General features: G+C 39.5%; 1 protein-coding gene across 6 annotated transcripts in view; it reads left to right on the forward strand.

Annotated features, from left to right (window-relative positions):
- sardh (sarcosine dehydrogenase) overlaps window positions 1-22,492 on the forward strand; it is a 47,867-nt gene that overhangs the window by 17,271 nt on the left and 8,104 nt on the right. For 5 of the 6 annotated variants that reach the window (XM_044173279.1, XM_044173276.1, XM_044173278.1 and 2 more), the window contains 9 exons: window positions 2,149-2,235; window positions 6,674-6,764; window positions 7,825-7,966; window positions 12,058-12,141; window positions 12,426-12,539; window positions 13,033-13,171; window positions 15,381-15,506; window positions 16,618-16,765; window positions 21,729-21,822. In XM_044173279.1, the coding sequence (XP_044029214.1) occupies window positions 2,149-2,235; window positions 6,674-6,764; window positions 7,825-7,966; window positions 12,058-12,141; window positions 12,426-12,539; window positions 13,033-13,171; window positions 15,381-15,506; window positions 16,618-16,765; window positions 21,729-21,822 (1,025 nt within the window). The remainder of the gene's footprint in view (window positions 1-2,148; window positions 2,236-6,673; window positions 6,765-7,824; window positions 7,967-12,057; window positions 12,142-12,425; window positions 12,540-13,032; window positions 13,172-15,380; window positions 15,507-16,617; window positions 16,766-21,728; window positions 21,823-22,492) is intronic. The other variant, XM_044173280.1, reaches the window with a different exon arrangement.

Raw genomic sequence — 22,492 nt, forward strand, 5'->3', positions numbered from 1 at the left:
GAAACAGCAAAGCATGAACAGAAAAAAGTAGAATTGGAGATGTTAATAGAGATATAAAGAATGATGAATAACAACATAAGTAGAGACGTAAAGAAGGAGCCATGAAATGTAGAGAATGGCAGAGACAAAGAAAATCTAAGAAATTGAAAGCAAACAATGATGTAAAGAAAAAATAAATTAAGGTCAGAAGTCAAGAAAGATGAAGCTCATAGAGAGAGGAAGCTCAGATAAAAATGGAGAAAAAAATTGTTGAAATTATTGTTGTTGCAGAGCATCTCCTCGCCTGTGACCCTTGCTTTGAGGCTGGCTTTTGTTTGATCTTAAGTGTTGTGCTTACATGACAAGTACACCACATTGAGCAATGAATTTTCATAGTGAGCTTACTGAGTCCTCAACCATTTGCTTGGGGACAGAGCAGGACGAATAGAGCAGAAATCTCAACGAAGTGTTATGAGTTCCATGAGTACCTATGTGCTCAAGAGGATATAAAAATCCCACATATGGTTTGGTGTCTTGGTAATGCACTCCTTCAAAAGGTTGGTTTAGGATTAAGGTCAGAATAACAATTAAGTATAAGGTTAAAGTTAAAGGTTAAACATGTTTTCTTTTGGCATATTCAGCAGATAATTGAATGTGACTGTCATGATACACACGTGTATGTTTGTATGTACTGTATGTGAGGGAGAGTGAATTCATGTGTGTATTTTTAGCCCCAGTGAATGAAGTACTTGACCTTGGATTTCCTTCTCTTTCAGTTCAATTGGATAATTATAATGTGTGTGTGTGTGTATATATATATATATATATATATATATGCACTTAATGTACAAGGTAATTTATTTATCATTATACAACACAAGGTTGTACAACGAACCCAAATACTCTTCGATTTTTAATTAGTTTTCCAGTCCAGAAAAGTGTAAGTGAACCTAGATCATTTTTGAACCACAACTGTGCTTGCAATTGTGCTCTAAATATTTTAGGAACCCATTTTTCTTTGGGCCCTCTGCAGTCTATCCAGTGGTTAGATTGAATAGGTTTAAACTGTGATTTGTCAGTCCATAGTATGTTCAGCTGCTATTCCGTGATCCAATTCCAATAGTGCTAACCCTGGACTAACCTACTATTTCTATTTTGAAGTTTTAAGAATATCTTGCCTGTTAATTCCAGCTTGTTGACACTGAAACAGGAACCTGTTCCTTTTTAAAACTGCACAGATTTGAATGCTAAGCTTCCAATTACTTTTACCAATGACTGCTGATTTCTTATATTCTTATTTAACTGTTGCTCAGAGGTATCTTTGTCTCTTTCTGCCCTTTCACTTGTCAGTCTGGTTGAACCATTGTACAGCGTTTTGTTCTCCATGTACAAAACATGACTTTTTTTGCAAACCCTTACCAGTGTTGGACAAGTAATTACTCGTTATAAGCCTTTTAAATAAGTCTCCACACCCACATATTAAAAATGTAATGCATGCGAAAATAGAAAATGAGACATTGTGTTTTAACAAGCAGCCAGCCTAACATTACGGTTTGGAGCCTAGACTGTATGGTTTGCAGGTATTTACTGACCATTAACAGCTAGCTTAGCCTCTGGTGACTGCACGCCCTCACCCTCCAACTCCGAACAAAACTAGCTTATTCCTGAATGTTGGCTGACCAGTAACTAACATTAGCAAGTCAGCTGAGAACACACAGCATGTAAGTAACAAACCACTTTCGAGTTACCGGGAGGAGCTAACCACCTAGCCACTCCAGCTCCTGCGCCAAGCTAACACGTCCCAGACCAGTTTGTCCACTGAATGCTCAGAGATAAAATTGACATCAACCCTCCATCAAACTCAGACAATGAATATTTGTTTTTATTCATTATTATTAAGTTATTTAACCAGGAAATCTGAAATACATTATTTACTTTACAAGAGATCTGAAGAGAGACCTAGCCAAAATGACAGCAGAAAGTAGCTATCAACAAATAGCTAACAATGTCTTATAGCATAGTAAAATAAGACTTGAAAGACGTCGTCACTGGATCTTTTACACAAAGTAAAAGTGTTATTGGGGAAAATATGTTACCTCTGTGGTAAGTTTGTGTATCTTACATTTGTTGCCACTTTCATCATCCAAGTTTCTCTCGCTGTCTTTTCAGAATCATTCACAGCAGACCATAAGCCGCTGATGGGAGAAGCCCCAGAGGTCAGAGGTTTCTTCCTGGGCTGTGGTTTCAACAGTGCTGGTAAGTGCTGCAGGGACGGAAAGAACGGGGGAAGACTTTTAAAGAAACAACAGAAAAGAAAGGGAGAGAAATGAGGAGTGCACAAGGATGACAGAGTGGAAATACACCAATCTCCAGTCAGATTGTCAACATCATAATCTTTACCTAAAGCAAATATACATATCACTCACAGTTGTATGCTTTCAAATACTTCATGGTGTAGAGCTTTCAGAATCAGAAATTCTTTATTGATCCCAGAGGAGAAACTCTTTCGTTACAGCTGCTGACTATCACGTCAATGCACACAGGAATCGAAGTACTAAGCAAATCAAAATATAATACACTATAATACAGGCAAGGTATAAAAGCTAAGTATGGTATAATACAATGTAATAATATAAGTAATAAGTAATAGTGTAATAATGAGAACTGTCAAGTTAAGTGTAGCAGATTAACCAGATTATTAGAAGGTGGATATTGCACAGCAGCAATATAAGTATGAATAAATATCAATAAATAGGGAATATTAAACAGAAAACAGAGTATATTGCACAGGAGTATTAAACAGATAATATTGCACAATACTTCAAGTATTGCAGTGATGTTCCCTTGGGGGAATCATGAAATGATGAAGCTAGAAAGGTTAAAGTGATATTCAAGTAAATGGCAAAATAAACAGGAAGAAAACAAGCAAATTGCCAAAGAGTGTTTTTCCTAGATTTTGACCCAGCCATCGCCAATCTCTGTCGACACTCTCAAGGCACAAATGAATAATGGAGTGCTTTTCATGTTTCACAGAGTCCACGTAGAACATGCACACACACACACATACAAACAACAACCCAAGTCACTCCATTACTTACGTACTTACTCCATTAGCTTACCTCTGACATTAGACAGGGAGGAATGTGAGTATCTCAGCAATCTGAAAAACATAGAGAGAGGGGGCGTAAAGGGTAAAGTAATCGCCATCAGCGTTAACAGACATTTAACGCTGATAAGAGCAAAAGACCACAGGGTCGAGCTCTAAAGTTGTTATGACAAGAGCTTTGGCGGTGCAGCGAGGTGCATCGAGGTGGAGCTCTAATGAGTGAGCATACAGTATTTTCAACACACACACACATAATGCACAGACCTTCCTTCTCTGTTGTGTTTTGCTTCAGAAGTGTAGTTTTTGTAAGTTGGATGCTAAGTTCTTGCAAATTGCTGAATGGTCTTTGCTGTTCTCGCTCTCTTATTCCCCGACCACTTATCCATGAGACACTCATTCTGTCCATCAGTCTGATCGTAGGTCAGTTAGTATCTTGTTATTTGATTAAGCAATTAGTCTATCTATACAGAAAATGAATCGGCAACCATTTTGATAATAGATTCATTGTTCAAGTCCTGGTTCTAGTGTCTCTATATATCATTGTAACTTAAATATCTTTGAGTTTTGGACTATTGGTCAGACAACACAAGTGATTGAAAACATCACATTGGGTTTTTGGAAATTGTGATGGGAATCTTTCACTATTTTCAGTCATTAATAGACTAAATGATTAATTTAAAAAAAATAGTGGACTTATACTTTATGCAAATAAAAATTTTATTTGCCCCTCTAGTGTGGGTTTTACAGTGTCATGCTGGGACCAAGCTCATTGAAATGGGCCAGGCGTCACCGATATATCACACCTGGAAACAGTGACTTGATAGAGATTTTCCACCTGACACGCACATCAAGGATGGTCCAAATGTCTTCCACTTGCCTGACACACACACACACACACACACACACACCTGCACTCAGCATGCACACACACACACAAACAAAGCATGCTAGTTTTTATTAAAGCAGGAGCTTGGTAATGTCCACTTTTCCCCATGTCATCCTATTTTCCTCTCTCACTGCGTCTGTCACTATTTCTTCCCCCTGCCTCTTCATGACTCTGGGGAAAAGTCTTCTGTCCTTTTCACTCCATCACACATGCACACATGCACACATGAACTCACACAGCTCATTTCACTCAAGGCAGGGCAAGACAACCGGGGGAAATCAGAAACCACAGGGTCAAAGTTGACAGTTTCACATTAAGAAATCCATCATTGAGTGCTCAGTAACTTTTTAAGCCTCCCTTTAATTAATTTTACTTGCTGGGGTTCATTTTGGTTTCCAAGCAGTGAGTAACTCTGCTTACTTGTAGAAATTGTATTTGTTGCCTAGCTACCTTAAGTTACTTATTCTAAGTATGAAAACTATCATGCTGAACTCTGGGCTTTTTTAAAAATCACACTAAAAGGCACAGAAAATTGCCTGTATTTAAGGCAGTACATAGTGAAGGCTGAAGGTTAGTGGCATAACACTTTTTGCTGGGATAGAGTTAGTAAATAGCCAATAGCAATGAGACCTCATCCCGTACAGTTGTGGAGGATAGAGAGATAAATGGAAGGGTTGAAGGGGATGGTAACCCTAAAGAGAGGTAATTTGAATCCTTATGGAAAAAACAAACAAATTCACCTCTCTCGGCTACAAAGCAAATAAGCGTATTTCCCAAAATGTCAAAGAATTCCTTTTAAGTGTAGAGATGGACTCAGGAAGTGTTTAAAATTGCTTAGGATGAAAACAGGAGGCAGGGTGAAACGGCTATCCTGGCTCTGCCCAAAGTTCAAAAATATGCCTACTGTGGCCTAAAGTTGACTTATTTACATGATGTGTCTTGTTTGTTTAACTCGTACATAAAGAGAAATGTAAATATGTCAGTTTGTAGTTTTAAGGGGAGTTGTGTGTTGTTCAAAATATTCTAGAAAATGTGCAATTTGTGACCTAGATGTTTGCAAATCAACATGCTTAGTGGGCTACTATGGTAGAGAAGGATACATACAATTTTGTATGTTTTCTCCCTCTTTTTTTTAATTGCTAGCACCATCAGTGTAAACATCACAAAAGAGGGAGAGAGCAAATATCTGAGAGAATCTGAGAGCAATGCAGAAGAGAGGAGAGGCAGAGATTGATAATGAACAGACATAGAAAAGGAACAAATGTTTGCACATCATAAACAAACAGAAATAGAGTGAGATACCGATAGCGGGTAAGCAAAGGGGAAGTACAAAGGCTGAGAGGAGGTGATGATAAGATGAGTGGAAGCATGAGCATGAGGGTTCACACGCAGATACACTCTCACACATCAGCGTGGTTATCTCGGGTGACATTTTTCAGTGCCGCCTCGCCTTGCTGGTTGTCTCTACAGTGTCTTGTGAGAACTCCATCATGCCCCTCCCACCCTTCTCCCTCAATCTCTCTAACCCCTGCTCCAATTCAGCCATCCATCCCGCCATTCAAACGTCCACCTGGAGCTTTGGTTAGGACTGACGGTGAGATGAGTGGAGCGATGAGAGATGGAGAGAGAGAGGGGACGCCACGAGAGATGGAGGGATAAAGGAGGGATGCAAGGACGCATTGGTTGTGTTGCTCCATAGTGTGTATACACGTACACACACACACACACACACACACACACACACACACACACACACACACACACTGTATGCAAATTACCAGCAACACAACACAAGAAGGGGGTTGCTAAAAGGGAGCAGCTCATTAACCCAGCAGTTTTGGGACTGGATGGATAAAATATGTTTGTTTGTTGGTCGAGTTGAAATGAACAGAATGCTGCAGCTGTCGCGTGCAGCTGATGAGGTCAGGTTGCTCAGGGGCAGCTTTGAGCAATGGTCAAATGATGGAACAAAGGTCAAAACAATCCTCTGTAGGTCATATGATATCTAGAGGCTGTAGCAGAGGACAAAAACTTCTCCAGATTAATGAGACATTCTCAAAGTCTAGTGCTTATGCACATTGCATAAGCACTAGTGCTTATGCAATGGACCCAGTAATCTGTGACAACTGGATAAAAGCTGTGCATTTATTCTTTAACTAACAATCATTTTCATTATCAATTAATTTGTCTTTTTTTTTTTTGCTTAATCACTGAATCATTTCATTTATAAAATGTCAGAAAATAATGTAACATGCATATCACAGTTTCCCAGAGTCCAAGGTGATGTCTTTGTTTTGCTTGACCATCAGTCCAAAATAGTGCTGTCACCTTGTGCTCTGGGAATTTGCATGTTTTTCTTTTGTCATTTCATCGACTAAATGATTAATCAAATACAGACTTATCGATAATTTAAAATAATAATTAGTTGCAGCCCTAAACCAAAACCCAAAGGTATTCAATTTAAAATTATATACGAAGATAGATTAGAAGCAAATCCTCACATTCAAAAATAATGGGTAGAACGAGCAAATTTAGCACTTTTGTTTAATAAATGACTTAAGCAATTTATCGATTATTAAAATCGATTAATTGATTAAAGTTGATGTGTTTTCTGTAAGGAAATGAATGTTGTTATGAGATGTTGTTAATAATAATTTCTGTGTTATCTTTTTCTGTGTGTGTCGTATGTGCGTTTTTGTCAGGTATGATGCTGGGAGGTGGTTGTGGTAGAGAGCTGGCTCACTGGATCATACATGGCCGCCCTGAAAAGGATATGTATGGTTATGACATCAGGTACATCAATGCACACAAAATATTTGAGCAGTGACAGTTGTCACAGGAAGTGTCATAGGTATGGTGCCACTCTACAAAGCAGAACACGATTTTGAGCTCCCGATTGGCATTTTATCAAAAGAGCAGCAGGAACCAGAATAATTATGAAGTTATAATGAAGTCATGGGCGAATTCACAAAAGGATTGCACAGCTTTTGCGGCCGCTGAACCTGCATAAATATGACAAAAAGAAACCGTGAAATTCTCAAAGCACCCGCAAAGGGCGAACTGCACCCCTAACTGCTCTGCCAAGCAAATAGCGTCTTGGTGCTCCGGGGGTCTTTGCAGGTATGTGAATTACGTAATATGAATACATTTGGCACAAAATTGGCCCCAACTATGCAAATGAGCCTCTTTGCAAAAAAAAAGTCCAATTCACAAACACCAGCGCTAATAGCTAAACGCAGTTAGAGTGAAAACTTCTCTCCATGCACCCAGAGGCGTGAGGGAGAGCGCACAGTTAAAGCACCCCAAATAACAATCACTCCATACAGAGTGAGTCATAGAGAAACGAGTGACATCCCACAGATAGAAACGAATGAAAGAGCAATGGGAGTTATTAGATAATTTGAATAGTTATAATTAGAATAAGTTCTCTTTCAAATCAAGCATCTTTCCACGAGTAGAAAGTATTGTTCAACTGCATTCATAACATTTGTTTTTTACTCAAACATTGCTTAACCATGTCATGTGATATGCTACTTCAGTAGACCTACACCTTAAGAACAAATAGGCTATTACTGGGACCACTACAGAAAAATTGCAGATGAACATTTAACAGGCGCAAAACAACTGCATATTGCACTCAGCTGCAAAACTTTGCATGTGTTTGCGCTGTAATATCATTAGCGCAATATCTTTTGTGAATTGGACCTTGAGACGGCGCAGATAGCCTTTGCAAATGATGCGCAATTGATGGTGCTATCAGCAGCCGCAATTCATTCTTTGTGAATTTGCCCCTGAATGAATGTAACGTTTAATGAGCATTAATCTTTTTGAATTCCTCTCCTTCCTGTCTAAGGCGTTTCCATAACTCGCTGACAGGCAACCAACGCTGGATCAGAGAGAGAAGCCATGAGTCGTATGCTAAAAACTACTCTGTGGTGTTTCCCTTTGATGAACCGCTGGCCAGCCGAAACATGAGGAAGGACCCTTTCCATCAGGTAGATGAGCGGTTTGATCGCCAGTGCAGACGGTTAAACAGGGTGTTTCTGGAGGAGTTCAAGGAAACAACCCTAATGTGCGTTTCCGGTGTGAGTTAGTCAGACTCCTTTCAACTGTGATGTGTCATTTAATTCAAGGCACCACAGGTTTTATTGGCACATTTAAAAAAAATAAATGAATGTTTTGCCTCTGTACATGTAGCAACTATTGCTAATGATAGAAAACAAGAATCAAAAGAACTATGAATAGATAATACATTAATTTTATAACATTTTATACTAATAGACACATTTTCAACTGTAAAATTAGTAAAAACACAAATACACATAGAGATGCACAAAATAACAAGAAAATATCCTTTGTGGAGTTATTGTGTTATGTTAAAGCGTGTTCCTGTTATCTATTCTGGTGCCTCTCCCTGTGATGTTACGAGACCATCTTCATATATATTTTAATGATTAACATTAAGCACGACCTTGGCTTTATTCAAGCACTTTCAGTTAGGTAAGCAGGGCTTGTACTGTCCGTGAAAAAGTGTAGGCAGTGTTGTGTATCTCAAGATTTAGACAGACAGACGCCTTTTGGCTTGTGCATAGCTGAGGGGAAATTTCTGGACCCATGGTGATGAGGTTTCCTAACATAGATGAAACCAGTTCACCTCTTTAAGTCACAGGCACATCTCTACTGCTATTATCTGACCAGTCATCTTTGATAACTTTCTATATTTTTAGAGGTTGTATGAATCACTCCTTTTCTCCTCATACCTTTTCGGATTTCCGTCTTTTCTCCTTCAGCCTTTCATTCCGCTCCTTTTTCTGTTTTTTTTCTTCCCATGTATCTACCCACAGCCTTCACTCATCTGTTTCTCATGTAGTATTCTCTCTAATTTGACTTCCTCCCCAACACAATTTTCTCTTCTGTTCATCCTGCTATTTATACTTAATGTCTCTTTCTACCTCTCACTCACTCCCTGTGGTTGCCACTGTCTTTGTTCTTGTCACAATATGTATTTTGTGTGAGAGAAAAAGCAGTGCCGCTGTTTCTTTCCCTCAATTAAACTCTGTAACCTCAGCGTCTGACTGGATAATTGAGATAGTAATGTGACTAGAGCAAATCAACATATGAACGATGCTGCTCAAACCCCAGGTTGTGTATGCTTGAACTTGAACTGTGTGTGCATGAATGTACGGAGTAGACGTTGAATAGAGTGCACTTCAGTTGATGATGCTTAAAAATCATATTTAAGTTGCAAACAGGAATGTAGAACCAGCTGTATGTGCTTTCATATCTGTTACTGAATATTTTGCCAAGCCAGTCTTGAAGTAATGGTGATACAAGTGTTTGCAAAGATATAATTTGTCTCTGACCCCATCGCTCTCTCCTCCTGTCTTCTCTGCTCAAATTTAGAGACAAATTGACTGATTCAGGTTCAGGCAGACAGCAACGTAACTTATCCCCAGCAGCTACATTTATTAATGAAATCTGTGCCAACATGACTATAAATGATACACTTAGCTTCGGTAGCCTGGTCTCAGATGTCTTTCAGCTTCCTTTCTCTCCTTAGCCCAACACAAACTCTTAATGGGCCTCGTCACCATATTTTATGCATTAATGACCCACTTAGCCTTGCTTTCCTGTTCCAGACTTCATTTACCTTTTAACTATTGCAATTTCTACCCCCGCTCACGCATGCAGGCATTCTTTCAGAACAGATTACTGTCACAGAAATTGCATTAGCAATGTTGTCAATGTATTTTGTAGATCATGTCTACTACTTTCTTAGAGCTTGTTTTATTTAGCTTCCCTGACACCTTTCATGCATAATTAACCAGATTTCCTAAAGGGCTTTTTTTGAAGGTTTTTTACAGAATGAGCAAAGGCATGAAGGGATGGTAACTGTTTTTAATGTTTTTCAGTTACTGGTATCTGTCCTCACAATGAATTTGTACATTATGAAGAATAGTTGACTTGTATTTTGGATTAATTTCTATCTGATTTAATTTTTTGATTATAAAAAAACAAGTGGAACTGAAAAAACAACACAAATATCATGTGAAAATCACATTTTAAAAATACATTTTCTAATGCAAACAATGTAATTTAACTTTTTATTGTTCTTTTTTAATACTTAAAGGGACTTAACATGCATAATCAGCAGCCCATTTGCATTTTCTCCTCATTTTTGTCCTCACTTTCTATTACTGGAATTCTTTCTGAGCTATGCACATTGCAGGAAGACCGTGGTTACTGTAAACTATGGCGATACGTTTCTTGCTGTAGCAGGATTTACAACAACTTTCAGATGTGTTTTGGATGGGTCGGAAAATGAGTGTTTAAAATAAGTTTAAACTGATCTGCTCCTTTTTTTTTTTTAAATCCAGGGGGGTTTTTGGTGAAAAGACAAAAACCATGAGCCTTACTTGTAGCATAATGCAAATAATGCTGTCAAGCTGAATTTATTACTCCTAGTTTTTACAACAATAGCTCCATCTGTCTTGAGAGCAACACGCTAATGACATATGACGCGCGTCAAAATACCTACACTGTGTCCGCATCAACTCTACAGAGAAGCAGTTTTATTACATTCACACACACACACACACCCCCCCCCAGATCTGCACATCCTGGTACTGTTTGATGCAGTATGTGTTACAGGCACATAATTCACCATGGCCAGATTTTGCTGCACTTTTGTGTTCCAGTGCAGTGCAAAACTTTCTCCTCACAAATATTTATAGACCACTTGCAATTTGGGAAATCAGCCTTAAATATTCAAATAGCTTTTGACTTTCAGTGAGTCATTGACATTACTGATGGCACTTTAAATTGAAAGCATTTATCTAATGTAAAACATGGACACCGAGGGTCAATATATTGTGTCAGCATGCAGTGTTATTTTCAGGCAGCTGTGACAGATCTAGTGTCCTTTTGTACAACACTGTACCATTAAGACTTAATTCCTTACCATTACAGCTTTCTCCAGCCAGCACAAAAGACCTTAATTTGCATGATAACAAGTGCACGGTGAGGTATTATCATGCTATGTTCAGCATGATTATGGCACCAGATTTTATGCTAGCCAGCTACAGTACAGAGACTGAAAAGACACAAATAACTGCTCTCAGGTAGACAGACTGTAGCTCGAAGGAGAGCACAGTCCCTGTGAGACTGGGTTGGTCCAACCCTCAGCTGCAAGCCCATTAGACCCCTGCTAATCACTCGTTGAGGGCCATCACCTAGCAACTAGCCTTCTTACTGTTGGAGAGCCTCAGATAAATGTAGGGGTGGCAGAGAGAAGAAGAAAAAAACACTGAAAATGTCTAATTATTATTTTTTAAATGAGCTTCTGTTCATGATACCGGCTCTTGCTCCTAATCACGACTGCATGTATTATGGCTAAGATGTACTTAAGGAGTTTGATCTGCCAAGGAAGCTGTCCCTATGCAAATAATGAGACTGTCTTTTAGGAGGCAATACAAGATTATTTCAGAGCACAAACAGGCCATCTCTGACACTGCTACTCACACGTTTTCTCCACCTCGGTAGCACGGATGGTAAATATAGCTTGGTGTGGGAAGTTTTGGCAAGAGACAGCTAGCTGCCTGCTCGGAGGAGAGCATAGCAGAACACACCAAACAACCGACTGTGGGCGACTGTCAATTTTAACATAGAGGATGGTGAGCTCTGAAATATCTTATTTCAACACTGTTAAAGAAATCAAGAATTAAAAAGTGTACTATATTTGCAACAGTTAGTTACAACAGTTAAAAATCAGTTAGTGCTGCTTAAATACTTAAAAAAACAGCAGTCAAAATGCCCTTGAGTAAGACTGTGGTTGCTGTGACAATTGATGTGTTCAATTCTGTGTATATTAAGAGTGAAGTTGTTGAATATGAGAATACATTTATGATGATACAAATTTGTGAATATATGCTCTCAATTAAAATGAAAAACATCCAGATTTCTTAACTTTGGCATATGTTTTCGTGCAATGATTCCAACGTAAACACTGAACAGTAAACATTCTCCGCTAGTACTCTCTGTACTGATTTTATATCTTTGTGTGTGTGTGTGTTATTGTTTGTCTTAGGTGCTGACGGAGCAGGGCTGTGTGTTCCAGGAGAGACATGGCTGGGAAAGACCTGGCTGGTTCAACAAAGGCGAGCCCGCTCCCGTGAGACACACACACACTTACACTACACACACATATACTGTACACAAGCACATGCATGCCAGTGATTTATTTACATCCCCATACTGACACTTTGAAAGACATAAACAATTAAGATGCAAATTTTCTCACAATGCTGGCTGGATAGCGACTGTTGGAACAGATTGACTGCCAATAATAGACGACACTGACACAGTATCTGGCCCAATGCTTCGTCCTTCTTTGTACTTGGAAACGCTGATGATTAATTAGTCTCTAACTATTTGTGTGTCTCTATTATTGCAAAGGTTAAAGACTATGATTACTATGGAGCTTATGACATTAAGAAGAATGTGAACTACAAATACAACGAATTGCTGGGCAAAGAGTACACCTTCGACTTCCCTCCACATCATGACGTGGTGAGATACAAGCGTAAACGTTTGTGTGTGAATATGTGCGTTATTTAGTAGAACAATGTTATTAAATTTCATGCAACATCCTGTTTTGTCAAACAACTATGGGCCAAAAAAACTCAAGGTCCCCAGATGAGTATGAAGGCTCCCATGAGGAAATGGAACATGTGTCCTCATGGGAAACAACAATCATGGACAACTGACAGGGATGAGAGTACAGTCAGTGAGGTTTATGGTGCATAAAGTGCATACCAAACTAGCTCAGCAGCTCAGAGGACACACCACAAGGGGAGAGTTACCAATCTTGACGTCAGAACCTCTTTATTAGTTCTCCCTTTAATTTCACAGTTGTGATGAATGTTTCCTTCAAGGATCTGGATCCAAATATATACAGTCATCTTAGGAATGTTTGGCAAAGAGAGGAAGACACTTTCATTTATTGGCAGGGTCTGTGTTAATTGGATGCACGTGTGTTGCGTTTTGTTTTTTAAAAATAAAGATTAAGAGCGAGTGCCTCTCGTGTAGACACGGTGTGGCCGTGTTTGACATGTCCTACTTTGGAAAGTTCTATCTCACTGGACCAGATGCCAAGAAGGCGGCTGATTGGCTGTTCACTGCTGATGTCAACAAAAAGCCAGGTCAGTCTGCTGCAGCAAGCACACACACACGCACGCACACATGAACACACACACACAAATGCACAGACACAGACAGATGGGAGAAAAGATTGACAGAATAAAGAGGGCAGATATGTGGATAGAGGGACTAAACAAGATGTCAACACATGAGCAAAACAGTCCACTCTTCCACAAAATCTCAAAATACCACTAATACTAAATGCCAGTATGGAGTACATCATAACCGACAGCTATGCCTGCTTTCTGCAGTGACAGGTGTGTACAGATGTGAAAATGGGCCCGATATTTTTTTCTCCACTTTCCTCACATTCCCACTGTCCGTTTTCACTGCTGAACAGGATAGATCGCCTCTGTGTTGACAGCAATATCCTTTCAGAAACTGTTATTTGTCATCTGACCTGTGTGGGATTTGAAACATTTTGGACACTGAACCCACAGACACTGAATGAATGGGCTGAAAGCAACACATTGCCTTCACTCATTTTGTACAAATAAAAATGTAACCTGTCAGAATCATTTGAAACAAATAAGTCTACACATGGGTGCTCTGATGGGGAACTCCACATGGGGAGCACTACTTAGCCTGTAAAAACAGTTGTATGGAGACAGTTTAATGAATAGATGCTATTAGTTGCATTATGGGAAACGTAGGATCCATAGCACTACAAGAAGTACCAGCACACTGGAAACACAGCTCCCTTTAAATGTGTTAGCAACGTTTCGACCAACTACAGGTCTTCCTCAGACAAATACCCACGGGACGGAAATGAAGAATAGTCTTGCACAAACCTACAATCAATAGGTCACAAAAGATACAATAAAACTGTCAAACACTGATTTAAGTAATAAGGTGGGTGCCATAGGTTAACAAGACACAAGGGGGCACCCAGAGTTATTAAAAGGCGTCTTAGGGGGAGTTTCGAAAAACGGATAAAAAAGGAAAAAATACGTAGGCTAGGATAATATGTTTCAGAGGCACATAAAAACAAATATATAGGCTATAATGATAGGATGTAAGATCCAGCAATTTTAAAGCCTGACTCATACTAGGGACTGTTTGGGAATACTAGGGAAGTCGGAATCCCGGACTCTGCTGCATCAATTTAGACCATTCCTTTTTAGTCTGTCTCTTGTTGGACAGATTAAAAACCTACTGTAATTGAAGTGCAATACTAAATCCCTGGAATAACCCTTTAAGCTTGCACAGCTGGTGTTAAACACTCACCAGGAAATGTGTTTACACGTGTGATACCTGTAAATGCAATATTTTCTTTTCTGTAGCCTGTGTGATCGATTTGTGATGACTTTATTATCCTCCACTCATTATGACAACCAGATTCACCCCACCTACGAAGGTAGCTTCTCAGAAACGTGGCTTTTTCGACGCGGTAGGTGATACATCATCTGACCTTGCTTTCTCAGCCTCTTTGTTTATCACTCTCTGTTTCTTGCTCCCAGTTCTCAATGTACAGCAATTACAGTGGCCACACTTGCTCTGAGAATATTTAATGTCTCAGCAGGCCGATTTATGCTTTGCTAACACATTTACACAGCCCTTTTCTTTAATACCAGTGACAGAATGAAACTGTAACATCAATCATTCATTCAAATGAGAGATGACAGAGGGACAGCCAAATATTAGCATGTCACTGCAGCCATCAGTTCCTTTGGCCAGTGGATGACAGAAATGTTATTGTTTTGTCTCTTGTGATTAGATACAGACTTCATTCATTAGGAAATTATATTCATGATGTTCTCATTATAGATGTCTTTTGTTAAGTGATGTTCTCAGCAATCACTTTCAATGGGGTTCATATTTCCTTGGTAACTATTTTACAAAAAGATGAGGTTCACATGTCGTCAGTGTATTCCCTGGAGGCAGAGATTGATACTGATTGCTCCTTAAAAAACAACAAAGTTGTGAAAGAAGTGTAAGTACACTTGAGTTTATTAAAAATTCATTCTTAATCACACACGGGGGCCAGGAAAGCACACACACACACACACATATACACACACACAGTCACACAAAAAGCCTACAAACTGGATTACTCAATAAGAATCAGTTACAAACAGAATAACTCAAATTCGGGTTCATTTTTTAATTCTGAGATTTCCATCGGCTCGGTTCCAAGAGACTGCACACTTTAAATTGGCCTACAAAGTCTGCCACGATAATTAATTGTTTATGTGTGTGTGTGTGTTTTAGGCTCCACTGTGTATACCTGCATGCTGAATAAGAGAGGAGGGGTGGAGGCTGACCTGACAGTGAGCAGACTGGAGCGTGGTGCTGCCAACCTGCCCCTGGCACCAGAGTCCAATGGTGAGACACAGAGTGAGTGTGTGTGTGTGTTGTTTTCATATTAACCTGCTCCACTGTTATATCTATTGCCCTCTCTGTTTCCATTCTTCTGTTTACCATTTCATCACTGTTGTGTTTTTTTATTTTAACTGTTGTATTTTTTATCTGTTGCTGGATATATTTGTCATTCATCCATCCATCCATCCATTTTCTACCGCTTGGTCCCCGTTAGGGGGTCGCGGGTGACTGGAGCCTATCCCAGTGACTTCGGGCCTTAGGCAGGGCACACCCTGGACAGTGGCCATATTTGTCATTCAGTTGTATCTTATTTTTGATCTATTTTTGCTTTCTTCTCTTTATTGTTCTGTCTCCCAATCTGTCTATCAATACTGTACTATATATCTGTTGTATTAATGAATATATTCTTTTATCTATTATTTTTCAGTTCATTCTGTTGTTCTCCTCTATCAATCCAATATATCATTGTCAGTCTATCTGTTTTGAAATCTATCTTGCAACTTCAATCACTCTATCTTGTTGCTCTGCTGTATGCATCTATTGTTATGTTCGCCACTCAGTCATTTTACCTACTTTTATATATATGTCCTCATCCTCCATTTTTTCCCACTTCACCACAAAGCCCATAAAATAATGAATAAAAAGAGTGTCTCCGGTTTGAGCCTAGATGGGCCATTGTTGCATGTCACCCCCAGGGTACACACAGATCAGGAGGGACACATTTATTTATTTAAGAAATACCATCATAGGTGGGAAGCAGCAATTAAATGCCATGATGTGTAAAAGTGACTGGTGCTAGATTAATTATGCAATCTTGACACGTCCTCTTGAATATATCTGCAAAAAGGTAGTTGAAGGTAACATGACTGATTCAGTATAGTTTGCCAAAATGTTATAAAGTTGCTTAAAACTTATACAGCGTTTTAAAGTACATATAACATCTGTCATTTTACCTTTTGTTGTATTTTGATGTAGCTGTCAATTTATTTGTTGTCTGTTGTTGTCAATTTGTTGTTCCACTTAAAAGTTTTTTGTCAGTTGTATTTGTCTAATGTTCCATCTGTCTGTTTCTGTCATGCTCCTTAATCCTTTATCACTCTTTATTTCTTTCCTGCCTTTTCTCCAGGTGATGCATACTACCTGGCCATCGGAGGCGGTGTAGCAGAGCACAACTGGAACCATATTAGAACGGTTCTTCAGGACCAAGGCTTCCACTGCCAGCTGACAGACCACTCTGAGGACATGGGGATGATCAGCATCCAGGGACCCAAGAGGTGGGGAAAGAAAAGGAGGAGGAAGGAAAGGAGGGAAGAGGGCTATTAATGAACAGAGACATTGTCATGATTTATATATCCAGGTGAGAAAAGGACAAAAGGAGTGAGTGATGGGGTGCCCCAGTAGCTCGCTTGGTAGAGCATGCGCCCTATATGCAAGGCTGAGCCAGGGTTTGAATCAAGCCCGCAGCCCTCTGCTGCATGTCCCCTCTCTCTCCCCCACATTTTCTGTCTCTCTTCAGCTGTTTCTATCGTATATATAAGGGCAAAAAATCCCAAAACATAATCTTAAATAAAAAAAGGAGTGACGGAAAAGAGCGGTGGAGAGGAAAAAAGAAGAGGGTAACTGATTGGTCTAAAGATGAGTTATGATTCACATCCTGAACACAAGAGGTGGGGAAACTGAAAAGACAAACTGTTCGATCGATAAGAGGAGAGCAGGTTAAGAGCCTATTTTCAAGACTTGGCCATAGGCATAAGAGGTGAGTGAATGCAGCGACGGAGGTGAATTGAAAACAGGAGACAGAAGCAGGGAGGTTTAAGGGTAATTCTGCAGTTTAATATAGCCATTGGCTGTTTCATGATGCTATAAAGTAAATTCACATCTATTTTTCAGTGAATGATAATGATAGAGAGCACAACTGCGAGCAATCTTTATCTCAACAACAGTTTACACCATGGGTTTGAGGTCCATGGGTTTAAAAAGTTGTACCTGGCATGACCCGTCACTATCTTACCTGAATCATAAAGGACCCGTCCATTTAAGAAGCCTCATGGAGGCAAGAGCAACTGGAGTCAAGTCTGTATAGACCTGAATGCAACATGATTCCAAATGAACCTATGGTTGAATGGATGTAATTTTTTTAGCCATGCTAACAGGGTGGCTCTATGGATAGCAATGTTAGTCTGTCGCTCAGTCCAGACTGAAATATATCAACAACTATGGGATGGAGTGCCATGACATTTTGTGGATGGTATCCATGTTCCCCTGACGATGAATCCTACTGAGTTTGGTGTTCCTCTGACTTTTCCTCTAGTGCCGCCAGCAGGTCAAAGTTGTCATTTTTCTGGTGAAATATTTCAACTAGGAATGTCCTGATAATTTTATTTTTGGCTCAGATCTCAATCCGAGTCTTTTAATATTGGATATCTGCCGATACTGAGTTCGATCTGATACTTATATTTACCTAAATGTTGATTAAATATGTATCTGACACACTGAAATAACACGAGCTACTTGGTCTAAATACTGAAGGCTCTGGTTCAAAACTATGAAGTTTACTACTTTAATCGAATCAATAATTTAAGCTTTTAGAGTAGATAGATTAAAGTTGAACTGGAGAATGTGGCACCTGAACTTGATGTGAGGCGATCAGAGTGAGGGAAGACTTATCACTCTGTTGGTTTTGTGGGAACCACAGAAAGTCTCAGTCAACTTGCGAATGTACAGTGGTGTTACAGAGCGGATCTTCTTCCCTCACAAACAATCTTTAGCTGAGCACAGACATGGCTACAGAGAGCACTTTAACCAACAGACAAGATTTCATTTTGGCCTGTTATCCAGTTACTCTTGTTCAATGTTTATTTAGCGTCAACTGATATGATCTGCTGCCAGCGACATTTGTCTTTTTAACCGGTGAAGCCAGCTAAAAATGAGAAGCTGCTGCTTGAATGTTTTGTATACTGCTGTTTGCTAGTAAGACAGAGAGAGGGGAGATACCAGATTCATTAGTGTCAGAGTATTTAGCCAACTGTGTCTGAACTCAGAGTCACTCACACTAGTGCGCCCAAATACATTTTCACATTCACACACCCAAATCTCACTCACATATGCAGCAAAATGCTGCACTGTAGGCAGTCGTAAAGGAGAGCAGCACTGCATGAGCAGGCTGGTGATCCTACTACTTTTCCTCCAGCGTCACCATGAGGTCCACATTTGTGGTTCTGAGTGAAATGTCTCGACAACAATTGGATGGATTGCCATGAAATTTGGAACGGACATTTATGTCCCCATCAAGATGAATTGTAACAACTTTGGTGATCCCTTAACTTTTCATCTAGCTCCATCATTGGGTTAAAAATGTGATTTGTCCAAAACTTTGTTTTATGACCAAATACCTGCAAAACTAATGACATTCCCGTCAGGTTCAGCTATACTTTTATATTATACTTTGTTATACCTTGACATTTCTCTAATAACTGTAGAATTACTGTACTATTGGATTAATACAGAATTGTTATAGGATAACTATATAACTATAACTGCATAGTGGATACTGGTGTTAAATTCAAAGCCTCTCAACCGTAACCAAGTCTAGATTGTCGCATAAAATTTCTGTAATAAAAAGGCAATCCTATAGAATCATATCTCTTCTCTACGCTGTCTGCCACAATGCCTCCCCAATGTAAACACTGCAGTGAGAAATTCAAGGACTAAATGTGAAAAACTCTGTTTAGCAGATATATAGTCTTTATATTAGGTCTCATGAAATTATACTGTACAGCTTAGCAGGGATATAAAGTTGCAGATTTTAAATCCCTGAACGAGAACAACCAGGGATTAAGTTGTGACAGCAGTCTGTTATATGAATGATGTCAAACGCAGGGTTTATGTGTGAAAGTGAAATGTACATAGCTGTTTGTTGATTTATTTCAAGCCCTCGAAAGTCTCTTGCTCTTGTGTCTGTTGTTGATAATATTCAGCAACTTCCATTGTCTGTGTGTCAATGTAACTTTGGTTAAATGAAAAGTCTGGCTATTCTGAAATGGAGGCAATGCAGACATTTGTATGGAATGCCTGGAAAAAAACACATCTACAAAAACCTAATTTTTGTCATCTTCCACTGTTAACGGCAGTAACAATTACATTTGTAGGATACCATATTCCTCATACTTACTTTTTTCTCCCTTAAACTCTAGTTTTGTGGTTTTGTGATTCTTGGGGTATTTCAGAAAGTTACTGAAACCTAAACTGAAAATGTTGTTCATTGTGTTCAATGTGTTCATTTTTTACCCTCATCCATCAGAACCATCATCCATTGATTTCTTCATCTAAGGATGAGAAATGGTGTACTGTCCAGGTGAAAATGGTACTGCATATTCGGACATGGGATGTAGTCCAAGCTTGTCACTTTCTTCTTGCTTCCTACAGCTTCCCTTTGTTCTTCACTCAAAGAGCAAACCGGGCCACCTTTACCTCTTCCAATCTCATTCTCTGAACTCCTCATCTATCTTTTCTTCCCCTCTCACCTCCTCTCCTCCCCACATCACCGCCCTCTGCCTTTGTTCTTCCTTCTTACCAGCAGCAGGGTTAGGGCATTCTGTTCTCTGTGTGGGCTGTGTCGATTTTTTCTCCTTGAGGCTTTTCTCATCTTCTGTTCTCCTAAGTTTCTTTCCTCTCTATGTCTCTGTAGATCTTATCCAGGTCTTACTCACTCCCTCCCCAGTCTTGCCTTTTTGCTTAATCGCCTATTCTCAATGTCCTCTTCCCCTTTTTCAGATTTTTCTCTCTCCCTCTCGCTTTTATTGCTTACGTCAAACCAGAAATTAGTGCGTCACTAGCAGCAGTAGCCCAATGTGTGTGTGTGTGTGTGTGTGTGTGTGTGTGTGTGTATCTATAATGGAACACACACACACACACACACACACACACACACACACACAATAGGATGTTGATTATAGTGCTCATTGAGTTTTCTTGAGCATCCAAAGCTCACTCAGCTTGTGAGTGTCTGTATTTGCATCTGTGGAGGTTTTTGCTTGTGTGTGTGTGTGTGTGTGTGTGTGGATAATATAAACAAGATTGGCATCTGTATTGCCTCTCTCTGCACTGTAATGATTCTCAGCTCCTCATTACTTCTGACACATATGAAGAATTTCAGAAAATCAACCCTCCAATGTTTGGGTTTTGCTTTTTTAGCAACAAATTGATCTCTTTTAAAGCTTGAGGAGAGAGGAAATTACAGCGTTTATGGAAATGCATTTGTCTCTAGTTTTCTCTCCCAGAGATGTCTCATTCCAATTCTCCGGAGAGGGGAGTCTGTAAACTTGCAGATTTTCTCTCACACAGCTTGGCAGCTTGCTTTAAAGGGTGAAACTGGTACTTTTAACGTTTGCTTTGTAATTATTAACCATAATAATAATATATGAAATGATGTGATATCCTGTAGGAGAGCTCTGTCTGTGTATACATCCTCTGATCCACAGCTGAGAGACACAGTTAAGTGGCAAGTCAGAGGAACAAATTGGTGGTTGCTAGATTCCCTCACCACACACACACAAACAGAGCCATTCACTGATTATATATAGCTAATTGGCCTTGCTCGTGTTCAGTGAACAAAGAGTTTCTTAAGGGAGGGCCGAAATTGGACAGCTAGAAGAAAATATCAGCCAGTGCATTGTACTAGCACATACATGCATGCCTGCACACATGGATGTATGCACGAAATGTTTTATTCACATATGACCATACCCGCATACGTGCATTTCTACATCCAACTATGATCACATTGATTGCTTTTTAGAAAAAAGGGAACCCACACAGATGCATATACAGTACACGCAAGCGTAACTTGAACCCTTCCCCAAATATCTTCAACCCTGGCTTCCTGCCACACTGTTGGAAAAATATCTTCCAGAATAGGCCTCTACCTGCCCACTCACAAACATACAAGTAGCAAAGTAAGCTAAACTTAGTCCTTTATTTTCTGTTGACTCATCTTTATATAATATTGATTTTAGTGTGTGTGAGTGTGTGTTTGTAGAATAAGGAGAGATGGTACAGGTACTGCTGTAATTTTGTAGTAATGTTTTCTAGATTTTTTTTTTTAAAGTCTGATAATTTGAGTATTTCAAAGCATACAGAATAAGTATCTTTCACCACACCAGTTGCACAGGTGCAAATACAAAATATATTGACAGATAGCCACTGTTCATAATGTTTCTGTTTTCTCTTTATGTGCAGTCGAGAGGTACTTCAGGAGGTGTTGGACACAGACCTGAGCAACGAAGCTTTCCCCTTCTCTACCCACAAAGTTGTCAACACAGCAGGGCATCAGGTGAGAACACACAGAGACACACACACTCGGAGCCTCGACTCATTTCGACAGTAACTGGATATGGTACATTTGTCAGCTTCAAAATAACCCTGTCAGTGCTAGTTTAAAAAAATGCAGGTAATTAAAAATAATAATTCTATGCAAATCACATGCTTTTGAGTCTATTATTTCAAAGGTTCAATCAACAGAGATTGTAGACTGTGTGTGTGTGGGGGGGACAGATGGCATGTCTCAAGGCGTCCTTGTGACTTAATTAGATGTCAAGTCTGTCCACATGTTTTGTTTTTCTCTACCTTCTTTCTGCTTTCTATCTCTACTTCTTCCCCTGAGGTCTAACAATTAAAAACAGTTTATAGCGCTGTTGTTTACAAGCACTGGGAAAATCATATATTTATTCTTAGCTGTATCTTTCATTCTGCTTTCTCACAATAATGCTGTAAGGTAATGTAGCCTCAGTCAGTTGACCTCTACACTGTTCCTGGCCTCAGACCAACATGAGCATGTTGCACCGGCACACGCAGCGACACATATGTCCACACACACTCGCTCTGTCTTAGTTGCTCTTGCATGAATTATGCAACGCTCTGGTGATTGCAGTCAGCATCTTCTCACAGCTCTGCAGAAGTGTTTGTGCATGTGTGTGTGCGCGCGTTGCTTGTGTTGTGTTCCA

Source organism: Siniperca chuatsi, linkage group LG18 (assembly GCF_020085105.1).
Source record: "Siniperca chuatsi isolate FFG_IHB_CAS linkage group LG18, ASM2008510v1, whole genome shotgun sequence".
NCBI lineage: Eukaryota > Metazoa > Chordata > Actinopteri > Centrarchiformes > Sinipercidae > Siniperca > Siniperca chuatsi.